General features: G+C 40.1%; 1 protein-coding gene across 5 annotated transcripts in view; it reads left to right on the forward strand.

Annotated features, from left to right (window-relative positions):
* DPP10 (dipeptidyl peptidase like 10) overlaps window positions 1–12,671 on the forward strand; it is a 521,204-nt gene that overhangs the window by 369,104 nt on the left and 139,429 nt on the right. For all 5 annotated transcript variants that reach the window (XM_054070220.1, XM_054070222.1, XM_054070221.1 and 2 more), the window contains exon 5: window positions 12,565–12,639. In XM_054070220.1, the coding sequence (XP_053926195.1) occupies window positions 12,565–12,639 (75 nt within the window). The remainder of the gene's footprint in view (window positions 1–12,564; window positions 12,640–12,671) is intronic.

Here is a 12,671-nt window from a genome sequence, read left to right on the forward strand (position 1 = left end):
TCAGCTTACATATTGCCTTTAGCGTATAACTTGAATCCAAGCAGTTGCTTGGACATTCCTGGCTGTAAAACTTGGCTTTAATGATGAGACTTGAGTTTCCTCATGAATGAATTCATGTGCTTTCGGCTGCAGGTATTTGGCTCATGTGATACCAAATGTAATGCTTGCACGACAGGCTGTTCAGGCCATTCTGCTTAACCAGTCCTGCCAGATAATGATGGATCAGTAGGGACACGCTGCTTCATGCTGCGAGCATCACCTCTTTTCACAAAGTTGCTCTTTCCTAGGCTTTTTATTTATTTATTTTTTTCAATGCAGACTGAGAGAGCTTTAGACACTGGGTATCTACTCTTAATTAGATGTGGGAAACTGATCCAAAATGGATAGTACTCAGGCAACCATTTAGCAATTATGTGTGGAACAGGGACAAATAAAACACCAGCGCCAGTTTTCTTTCCTGCAAAGCTCCTCTCTGTATGCAATCAAAAGCTAAGAATGTTACAGGTAAGTAAAGTGAATTCCAGCAATGATTATTCATATGGAAGTAGACGAAGAAGCTGAAAACAGCAGAAGTCTTAGTAAGTTTGTTAATGTGTGTTTGGCAGAGAGCATGGGGAAGTGTTGCTGAGCTGTGTTATCTGTTGACAAGGTGGCCAGTGATCCTAACAGGAGTTCATAACATTGTAGGGGCAGGCTGTATGGCTGCAATCAAAGTACTCTTCCAAAGTTAGACACCTGGATTGTTAATCAAATATTTTCCTCGCTTAGTGTCACATCTGCTTAATCACTGGTGCGTAATTAGAATGGTGCTGGCTTAATGACTTAGCAGAGCTATCTTGTAGTAATAAAAAATACAGCACAGATCCAACGTCAGCAGTGGCAGTGCAAGTCTCCTCATTCTTCTGTATCAAAGGGTTTTAGTCATGGAAGAGTCACCTTTTGATGGGAGCTATTAGTCTGCTTTCAGTTTGTTCCCTTTCCTGTTTGCCTTTCTGCTCCAGCAGCCCATGAAGTGGCAGGTTTTGCTTAGTAATGTTGATAATTGTCCATTGAAAATTGAACTGCCGTGATAAACTCATTGTGCAGAGGCGAGGGGCTAGTAATGACTCTTCATCTCTACTGATTGGGCTGTGTTTGAACCAGCAGCTTTTTCCTCATTACTGAGGAAACTCTCTGAAGAAGTTGCCCACTGTGTACAGATCACAGGCTCTTCTTTTGCATCTTAGAAACTGTCATTTTTGTGCAAAGGACATGTCTTTCTTACTTCCTTGTGTTGTTTGTTGTCTAAAACCCAAATATAGCTCTACCAAAGAGCCACTGCACTCACTATGTATGTGTACCAGTAAAAAAACAGTCTGCAGTTTTTTTTAAAAAACATAGATACGTTAAAAGATTTTTAAAGAACCACTCTTTAAAAAGTACTTTTAAAAATATTCATGCCCTGGAAAGAAGGAAGGTTAGCATTTTATTGTTCTAAGATGATTATTTCTCTTCCAAAGGGAGGGAAATATCTATCCAGAGTTCCTGACTTAAACAGTATTTTTGTTTTTCCAGTTTCGTTAGGTTTTATTCAGACGGTAGAAGAAATTACTGTAATTACTTTGTTCTTTTCAAATTGAATCATTTTCTATAATCGATCTATTAGTAAAACAATCAGGCCTTTATAGAATTAAATTATTACCGAAACAATAGTATGAATAGCAAATACATTGATGTGAATGAAAATAATATCTTTTAAAGCACGAGAAATATCTATTAGCATCTCTGGACATCACAATTTAAAGATGTTTTCTGATACATATTTATCCTCTGAGTGTATTTGTGTAGTGCATCCTGTTTAAGCTGTGTAATAAACAGTTAATATTCTGAGCCAGTAGCATATAAATATTAACAGCTGGAGGCTGGGCAAGTTTTCTGTTAAATGGAGCCAAAAAAAGCCCTAGACATTAATCACTGTGTGGCATCCTGATGTTTGCAATGCTGTCTTGATATCTGATTACAATATGTTCTCTACCATCTACCTGAGGTGCCTGTCACCATGATTGTAAGTGACATGCCTACCAGTTTTTTCAGCATTTAACAATACTTTATTACAGATTATAGTTCCAAAATAAGTAACATTATGCCACATTTTTCTATGCAATTTCAGTGTTTAACAAGCATTTTATTTATACCTTTTACTTGTAATTGTTCTGTAAAGTCGCTAAGAGCGTATTACCGGTTCACACACAGCCCTGGAAAGGAGAGCAGGGGGGACCGCGTGGTTTCTTTTGCTCAGGGGTTGTGGCCCATCTGGTCACTAATCATAGTTCTAGCTCAGCCTCTCTAGTCTGTTCTATAATCCTTAAATCCAAAGCAAAATGAAAAAAATGAAGATAGACACAAGAGAAAACATATGTAGGGACTGTGTGTTCTGTTACAGTACTTGCCAGATGTCTTCAACTCTCTGAAAGAAGCCGTTAGAAATTTTGCCTTCGCTTCTTCCTCTTAAAAAAAAAAGCTTAAATACTTGTGAAAATGGTAAGATTTGTTAGCCCTCAGTTCCACTGCTTTTGTTGTGGATGTGTGCAAGTTATTCGGTTGCCATGCATACACCTGAACAAACACTCAGTTCAGGATTTTGGGTCAGAAATGAATCTAGTGTGACTCCTTAAGTCTTTCCAGTGTAGATGGTGGGCTGTACTTTGAATCAACAAATAAGAGGGTTTTAATATGTTTGCAATGCCTGATGGTGCAATTGTTTGCAGTTTGGAAACTCTGGAATAGGGTTTTATATTTGCAACAGCTTCCCCCAGCTGCATGTTTTGGGCTCTTCTTAAACCCAGCAGTTCCTGACTTGCTGTCCCCCTTGATTTCATTGCCTTTCCATAACTCTTCGCAAGTTCAAGGTGAAACTGCATCCTGATGCACAGCAAACCGGGATGAAGCTGAAAGCAGATTTACATTAGCTACTAGGAAGAATTTTTCTGCCACGAGGATGGTGAGGCACTGGCACAAGTTGCCCAGGGAAGTTGTGGCTGCCCTATTCCTGGACACGTTCAAGGCCAGGTTGGATGAGGCAATGAGTAACCTGATGCAGTGGAAGGTGTCCCTGACCATGGCAGGCGTTGGAACTAGATGATCTTTAAGGTCCCTTCCAACCCAAACCATTCCATGATTCCGTGATTCTGTACAAACATTACTAAGTTGCAAACCTTTTTTTAGAGGCTTGTGGGGAGCATGCCCTCGTGTACCTTGTATTGTCATATTACCGTGGACCGTCTTTTACAGAAGGATGGGCAGAGAATGATTACTTCTTCTTCCCTGCTAATTAGAAGACGGCGTCAGAAGTGTGAGCAGAGCAGGAGCAGTCTTGGCTCATGAATCATGATTAGGCTGTGGCAGCCCAGCTGTGAAAACCCTGTGGAGGCCTTGCAGCCAAAAGCAGAGCATGATAGTTTTAGTCTGAGCAGAGCTTTTGGCAGGGACTGCGTTGTGGTGTTCTACAGAGTGTTGTTCATAAACAGCCCTTCTTGTTGAGAGTTCTCTTCTTTTTGATATTTTTGTTTTGTGTTTCCCCACCACCACACCCCCTTCCTCTTTTGACAGCAAACTCAGTGTGGCACCTTAATGCAATTATAGTCCCTTTGTTGATTAATGTAGATATAATTGCAAGACTGGTTTACATGCTTATGTTTTAAGAGCCTTGTGTAAGAGATTAATGACAGAGTGAATTATGGTAAATACATTAAACAACATTATATAACCACATAAATATTAGTAATTGTTGCAACAATGGACATTTTAATGACCCACATGTGTTGTAAATAGGTGGTTACGAACATTGTAACGTTATCTCTATTCTCCCCTACTCCTCTAAATGTTAAATAACCCCCTCAGCAAAACCTTTTTAGTAAAGGGTTTTTAATGAGTTAGGGTTTATGGTTGCAGTGCACCACTGCACAGAGAGGTGGGAAAGCCTTACAGATGGAAGGGTTTGCGGTGTTTGCAGTTTGGTGGTGACCGTTGGGTTTTGTGCAACTGAATGAGATTTCTACATACAAAATGCAGGGGACGGTACTCCAAACTATCAGCTTAGGGTAGCTTTATGTGGCATTTCTCTAAATAATAGTCCAGATGAGGTAATTCCTTGATAGAGAAAATAGTTGAGGGTTAACTAGATCAAAGATAGGAAACGGGAGGGTGTCGTGGTTTAACCTGAGCTGGAAACTAAGCACCACACAGCTCCCTGCTCACTCTCTGCTGGTGGGATAGGTGAGAGATTCGGAGGGGTAAAAGTGGGCTTTTACCCACTTGAGGGCTGAGATAAAGACAGTTTAATAAGAAAAGCAAAAACCATACATCAAAGTGGAAAAAGGAATTAAGTCACTATTTTCCAATGGCTTTTAAAGTCATCTCCGGGAAAGCAGGGCTCTATCACAAGCAGTGGTTACTTAGGAACACTATCATTCCAAACGTCCTCCCCTTCCTTCTTCTTTCCCCAGCTTTTATTGCTTAGTTTGATGTCATATGGTGTGGAGCATCTTTTTGGTCAGTTGGGCCAGCTGCCCCGGCTGTGTCTCCTCCCAGCTTCTCAAGCATCCCCAGCCTTCTAGCTGGTGGGGGAGTTGTGAGGAGCTAGAGGAGGGCTTGGCTCTGTGTAAGCATTGCTCAGCAAAAACTACACCATCCCTGTAGTATCAACATTGTTTCCAGTGCAAATTCAAAACATACTAGACCCCTACTTAGCCACTATGAAGAAAATTAACTCTATCCCAGCCAAAACCAGCCCATAATGAGAAAACTTTGTAATCTACTGGTTAGAAGTTATTTTCTGCGATGGTGCAAAGCTGCTGTGAGCTGCACAGGGCTGTTACTGTCTTTTTTACGTCCTACAATCACCTTCTCACGTGTGGAAGTATCTTCGGACTGCATAACGATTTTCAGGTGGGACTGGGGAATTTTGTTTATGGTTATGAGAACACCCATCTTCCTCACCTGCTTGTCTTTTGGCACATGGGGACAGCCTGCTATTGTGCCTTTAAGATTTTCTTCTTGAACAATGTCCAGCCTTCCTGGACTCCTTTGCCCTTCAGGGCTCCCTCCCAGAGGATTCTGTCAACCAGACTCCTGAACAGGCCAAAATCCATCCTCCAGAAGTCTAAGGTGGTGGTTCTACTGAACCCTCTCCTCACTTCTCCAAGAACCAAAAACTCTATCATTTCATGATCTTTGTGCCCAAGATGGCCTCTGACCATCACGTCACCCACAAGTCCTTCACAGGTCCAGTGGGGCACCTTTGGTAGTTGACTCCCTCACCAGCTGTGTCAAGAAATTATGCACCACACACTCCAGAGACCTCCTAGATCATGTCCTCTCTGCAGTATTGTATTTCCAGCAGACATTTGGTAGATTGAAGTCCCCTATGAGGCCAAGGGCTAGCAATCATGAGGTTTCTCCAAGCTGCTCATAGAATAATTCATCTGTCTTTCATCCTGGTTGTGTGTTCTGTAACAGACTCCCACTAAGATATCCGTCTTGTTCTTCCTCCTGATTCTTACTTCTAAACACTCAACCCTATTGTCACCATCATTAAGTCCATTCATATGGTAGAGTTCAGGTTAGATCATGCTTTAAGGCACATTCATCTTCTGTCCTGGATAGGAAACCTGAATGTTAACATTTACAACATCTAGCATTGCAAAATTTTTTGATGTAGATTAAATGCTGAGGTGACACAAGAAATAGTGCATTAAGAAATGTAATTTTGGAAACCTAACTTTTCCAGAATTATAGTTATTACGTATTTTCATAATTACAACCTGACTCTCTTCTCAGAGGTCCAGAGGTCTCCTGTTTTTACTGTTATGAGGCTTGGTTTTCTGCTAGGCTCCACTCAGAGCTGCCCTCTCGTCTAAGCTGCTCATGGTCCGTCTTCTTTCAGTCACAGCAGCAGTAATGGAAGGAAAAACCCATTGTTCCTGATGGCTGGTACCACCCAAGAAAACTGCTACATGCTGAATTCCTTCTGATTTTGCAGCTAGTGTAGTTCTGTCCTATCCGATTCCTCTCATTCATTGCCATTTGGTCAATGCCTGTCAGATAAGTTGAACGTAGTACCTAGGAATGCTAATGAACTCCCATACATCAATGTTCAGTTATACCATTAAGTTAAAATTCTGAATCGAATGTAGGTATGTGATGTATAGACATGTATAATTTCCTAAGCAGTAGTATTGCCACCAGCTTTAAAGTAACAGTCTTGAAATGCTTTTTCATGGATTAATTAGAAAATTTTTTACAGCCTCATTGTGTGTAAATCGAGCACTAAGCAGTAATTGGAGAAGGATAATAATAGGAGTGTAGAAGATGCAAGTTTCTGATAAAAGCGGAAGTACAAGAAATAGAAACAGAAGGAGAGGCAAAACTAAAGGAAAAAAAACAAGAACAACAACAAAGTAAACTCCACAAAAGTAAAATTTCCTCTAATCTGTTCTAACGTTATATATTATTTCATTTAAAATTGTCCAACTAAAACTATGAAAAAAGAATACAATAAAGCATCGGACAGATGTTTAAGGATACAGCTTATGTTATAGCTCTGGGCTAGGCTATATTATAGGTAACTTCCATCTGTCTGCTCTATAGCATATTTTTGAAAGCCTACAATTAAAGCACTGATTTAAATGTTATAGTAGTTAAAATCCACAGAAATAGTAAAAAGAACATTTTATAGTAGGTGAAAGAATAGAGCTAGGATGAAGGGAGTAGCCAGTACATCAATAACTCAGAATCAGGCTTTAAGGAAACAGTAGAGATAAATAAAGGTGATAACTGGGGGGTCCCTTGCTGAGGATGCAGAACCTAAACCCAGCCTAAAACTTCTCTTAAACATGATCGTAACAGTCATTTATGTCAACAGCAGAACAAACAAAAAAAATGCAAAATGAGAAAAAAAGTCAATGCAAAATATTGGCATTGAAACTGAGCCTTAAGTATGTTTTCTTCATTGGAGTTTTGCTTTCCATTTTAATCATCCATATGGAAAGGTGTTATGAGAAGCCAATTATTTGTGTGTGTGTGGGTAGGTGTCTCTTGTATTTATTTCTTGCAGAATCCCTTTTGCTTTCACTCTTAATGTCTCAAACTGTTCTCATCTTGTTTTCTTTCTATGCAAAACAATGTTTAGCAAGACATATTTGGAATGTAGTTGAGAAAAGGAAGCTGGAAAGCTGAAGGGCAAGACTGTCTAAACTGCAGTGTGCTCTTTTGCTTCCATTTGGCTTTTACCCTTGTAGTCCATGGTGACAGCGAGACTAGCAGTCATTGCTTGTTCATGGGATCATTGCATCATGCATCACTGTCAAGAAAAGAATTAAAACTCTTATCAGATGACTTATTTCAAAGAAACCTAGAAATGTGATGCTTAATATGGTTGGAACTAATACAGTCAGCGGGGCTTTCCACTGGGTGAGGAATGCAAGATCAGATATAGCATCATTCCTTCATGTCTGAAAAAGTGAAGTGATGTCAAATTCAGCAATATAGGAAAAATGGGTGACAGATTTGAGAACTAAGAAGGGAAGGCTGTGTACAGATGTTTAAAAAACATTTTTTTGGTGCAGCATTATGCAACAGTGTGAAGCTAATTTAGAGATTCCAGCAGTTTATCTAGTCCAAGTGTTTTCTAGTTGCATACAGCTGATGGTTGTCATAGGGCTATTAAGTCTTAATTAGCTAGATAAAACTGACAAATACTAGGGACACAAGGAAATCACCTTCCCTTTTTCTTTCTCTTCTGTCTTTCCTCTGTTGTGTTTTGAAAAGGGGATAACAGTATATATGGACCGCATAGTGTAGCACGGTGTTCAGTTACCCCCGGTGTTCTCACTAGCTAATATTGTGCAGTGATGCAGAGGGAGACTAGCGCTGCTTCTGAATCCAGAGACCATGCCTAATTAACCAGTTGTATTTCTCCCTGTTTCAGAGCTTATTTGTCCAGACCTAAATTTCTTAGAGATCAAACACAGCTAAACCATAGAGGCATAGTCATGAGGGGCAGCAATTAGGTCTGTCTTACTGGACGAAGGCTCAACAGCTCCTGGCAATGCAAGATGCTTGAAAACATCGTTAATAAAAGGAAGACTAGGGAAAATGTAGGCCCTCTCCAGAAGGAAACGAGAGACCTGGTTACACAGGACATGGAGAATGCTGAGGTAATCAATGACTTTTTGCCTCGCTCTTCGCTACCAAGGTCTCAAGCCACAGTGCCCAAGACGCAGAAGACACAGGGAGGGACTGGGAGAATGAAGAATTATGCACTGTAGAAGGTCAGGTTTGAGACCATCTAAAGAACCTGAAGATGCATGAGTCCGTGGAACCTAATGAGATGCATCTGTGAGTCCTGAGGGAACTGGTGAATGAAGTTGCTAAGACATTATCTATTATACTTGAGAAGTTGTGTCAGACTGGTGAAGTTCCTGCTGACTGGAAAAGGGGAAACAGAACTCCCGTGTTTCAAAAAGATGAAAAGGGAAGACCCAGGGAACTACAGGCTGGTCAGTCTCACTTCTGTGCCTAGCAGGATCATGGAGCAGATCCTCCTGGGAAGTCTGCTGGGGCACATGGAAGATATGGAGGTAATTGGTGACAGCAAACACGGTGTCACTAAGAGATTGTGCCTGACAAATTTGGAGGCTGTCTACGATGGGGCTACAGTGTTGGTGGGTAAGAGTAGAGGAACTGATATCATCTGCTTGGATTTGTGCAAAGCATTTAACACTGTCCCACGTAACTTCCTTGTCTCCAAATTGGAGGGATATGGATTTCACAAATGGACCACTTAGGAGATAAGGAATTAGCTGGATGGTCACACTCAAAGAGTTGTGGTCAGTGGCTCAATGCCCAAGCAGAAACTGATGATGAGTGCCTTGCTTCAGGGGTCGGCATTGGGTCTAGTGCTGCTTAACACTTTTTGCTGGTGATGTGGACAGTGAAGTGGGATTGAGGTCACCCTTAGCAAGTTTGCTGATGACACCAATCCATGTGTCATGGTCAACACACTGGAGGGAAGGGATGCCCATCCAGAGGGCCATGGATAGACTTGAGAGGTGGGCCCGTGCAGACCTGATGAAGTTCAAGGCGGCCAAGTGCAAGGTGCTGCGCATGAGTCAGGGCAATCACAAGCAAAAATGGGCAGAGAATAGATTGAGAGCAGTCCTGAGGAGAAGGATTTGAGGGTATTGGTGGACGAGAAGCACAACATGAACTGACAGTTTGCATATCTTGGGCTACATCAAAAAAAGTGTGACTAGCAGGTTGAGGGTTGATCTGCCCCTCTGATCTGTTCTGGTGAGACCCTATATGGAGTACTGTGTCCAACACTGGAGGCACTTGACACGAAAAAGATGTGGACCTGTTGGCGCAGGTCCAGAGGAAGTCCACAGAGCTGATCAGAGGGCACCAGCACCTTTCCTGAAGACAGGCTGAGAGACTTTGGGTTGATCACTCTGGAGAAGAGAAAGCTCTGGGGAGACCTTGTAGCAGACTTCCAGTACCTAAAGGGGGCTTACGAGAAACCCGGAGGGACTTTTTGGAAGAGCATGTAGTGATAGGACAAAGGATAATGGCTTTAAACTGAAAGAGGTTAGATTTAGATTCAATATAAGGGAAAAACTCTTCACTATGAAGTTGAACAGGTTGCCCAGAGAAGTCGTGGGTGCCCCATCCGTCGAAGTGTTCAAGACCAGGCTGGATGAGGCTTTGAGCAACCTTATCCAGTGGAAGGTGTCCCTGACCATAGCAGTGGGGTTGGAACTGGATGATCTTTAAAGGCCCTTCCAGCCCAAACCAATCTATGATTCTATGAAAAGTTGCACATATAGAGGCACGATAGTGGAACAAGCATCCTCCACGTTTTTGATAACAAGACACCAAAGTTTTTTAATTCACAATGTTTCCAATATGATATTTCTCCCACAGTTTCTTTAAAACTCATAAGTGTGTTCTCCTGAGAAAAGAACAAACCCTTGAGGTCAGAGTCTTCACAAACTTCTTTTTAATGAATAAATATATCTGATCCCTGTAGTGAATGTCCCAACAGACAATCTCCCAAGGGCTTGAGTGGAATATATCTCACATCCTAAAGCAGGGACTGAAACTTTCTTTTAAGCCGATCACCATCTATCTTATCTCCTCAATCATGGACTCAGTCCTATCTGCTGGCTGATGAAATACCTTAGGTGTGTTTATGGAGAAAACATGAAATCGATATTTTGTTTCAGCAGACTCACAGATTGTGAGTTTACTCGGCATATTAGGCAGGAGGAACGAGTCAGATGATTTCTTTTTCTGTTGTTCATATGGAAGGGCTTCTTCTGTGCATACAAAGAAATAATTTCTGAATTTATTGCCAAAATTGTGCTTGTGTTTACCAAAAGAACCCTAAAACAGACATCTAAGGAAATTTAGATCACTTTAAGTGACTAAGTCACTGAAATCTCTCTGAAATTCTACTAGAATTAAACATATATTTCCTTAAAGCTTAGTTATAAATCCAGCTTTTAAAAATGGGCTAATTATCTTTTTATAACTTAAAGAAATCAGCATTTTTTATCAGCTTTGGCAATGAACACATGATTTCTGCTAGTCTCCTTTCTATTTTCTTAAGTGAAGCATTTAAAAGTATAAACCAGCTTTACACTCCTATTAAGAATAATGCCATTGTAACAACAGAAGGAAACCTATTTTGCCATAACACCTGCAATCAAGAAATTGTGGCTTATTGGCATTCCATGTACACCACGTGCCTGAGGCATTTCTAGAGGCAGACAGAATTTTGCAGATGAGCGCAAACTGAATGAACAAGGTCATCTTCAGGAAGATTCAAATGATTTTAAATCCCAAATCCACAAGACACTATAGTTGGATATGGAATATGCGAGTAGCTCTTGCTGATGTTGCCTCAAACTGCCAATAGTTTGCAGCTGAGCTACTCAAGTGTTTGCATTAAGTATATAATTACTTATGTGGTGGCATAATCAGTGGCTGAAGATTCTTACTAAATGCCTGAAATGGTAAGCACTGCGTTCCCTGAGAATGAATTTGGAAGGCTGCCTGGATTATATATTGCTGAAAATGGAGGTAGTAGGGTAATAACTAATAAATAGCTAGAAAGCAGAGAAATTTCACATCTAAAAATGTTTTCAGTGATGTGCCAAGTAAAGGAAATGTTATTTATAGATTAACATAATCTCTGCTTAAAGATGGTTAACTCGTAAAAGCTAGTTTGAGCAGAGTAGAAATCTGATCTGAATGCTCGGTAGGTACAGAAGGACTCTTTTAGATCTTTTTTCTCGCCTTTCTTCTGGACTGTAGATTTATTTCTTCACTTTTGATACCGTCACGCTCTTGTATCAAACTAGTACACCGTTAATCTTCAAAACTATTTTTTTCCCCTTGATTTCTTTGGATAGCTTGATTTTAATTGTATTACTGAGGATCTTGAGTTTAATCCTTATATTGAAACATAGCATCTTCTCAGTTTGTTGGAAGGTTGCCTTTTGACTTTTCTTGTTAGGAATAACTCCTTAGCTACTCTGAATGTATTAGTTTCTGACTTTTGTTTTGTGTACCTTAAACCCCTGTTGAATTCATTAGTCTAGCAGTAGGATTAGGCTGAACAGACCAGGACGGTTAAGAAGTAAAAATAAGGGAAAGCCTTCCTTTGAATAGTGGATAAATTTTGTTCTGCATAGGTATTCATTTATTTTCTTTCATCGTGTACTTTTATGGTTCTTTTTTTTTTTAATTCTACTTTTTCTGTTCTTATCTGCATTTCTCATTTCTTCTCCTTTTTCCTCTCATTCTGCAAATAGATGTGTTGAGATTAATTTAAAATTGTTTCCTTCAGTGCCATTTAAAGCACTTTCTTATCTTCCTCATACATTAGATGTGCTAAATTCTTTCCAATCCCTTGATTAAATTACAGCCCTGAATGCAGTTGGGTAGTTTTCAACAGATATGAAGCAACATTATTTTTATAATGCTGTCTTATCTTTCACTTTGCTCTCAACTAAGCATTTTCTTTCCACAAGAAAGAGATTTTATTTAGGGCAAGTTGTCTTTCAAAATGTTTAGGCATGTGCCGTTAAAAGAAAAGCAATAAAGACACAGCACACACCTATTCTTTTTCTTGTATGTTGTCTTTAACCCTAACATAGTGGTGAATCTTCTTATGATCCTTTATGAAGTAGACACCAAGAAGAGTGTCTTCCTTCATCCTCCGTAAATAAACTGGTTGTATTTGTTAGCCTTAAGCTTAATGCTTGCAATCGTGGTAAAAAAACCCTCATCAGTAACCTAACTGGTATTTAGCGTTGAAACTAGGTTTATCTGTTGCCGTTGTACTGATGCCAGCAAATTAAACTAGGAATTATACAAGTCCTCCTTTTGTGAAAATTGCGTAGATGTTCTAAACCAGATCTGTCTTATGAATGGGAAGTTCTTAAATACACTCTTAAGAAAATCTGGAAAAAAAAATATTCTTCGTATTGGAAACTCACTTTTATTGTTATGTCATTTTAGGTAACATTCAAAGCATCAAGATACTCGGTTTCACCAGACTTAAGATATGTTCTTCTTGCCTATGATGTTAAACAGGTAGGCCAACTATTCACAATCAAAGAACCTCT

This window comes from Cuculus canorus, chromosome 6 (assembly GCF_017976375.1).
Source record: "Cuculus canorus isolate bCucCan1 chromosome 6, bCucCan1.pri, whole genome shotgun sequence".
Taxonomy (NCBI): domain Eukaryota; kingdom Metazoa; phylum Chordata; class Aves; order Cuculiformes; family Cuculidae; genus Cuculus; species Cuculus canorus.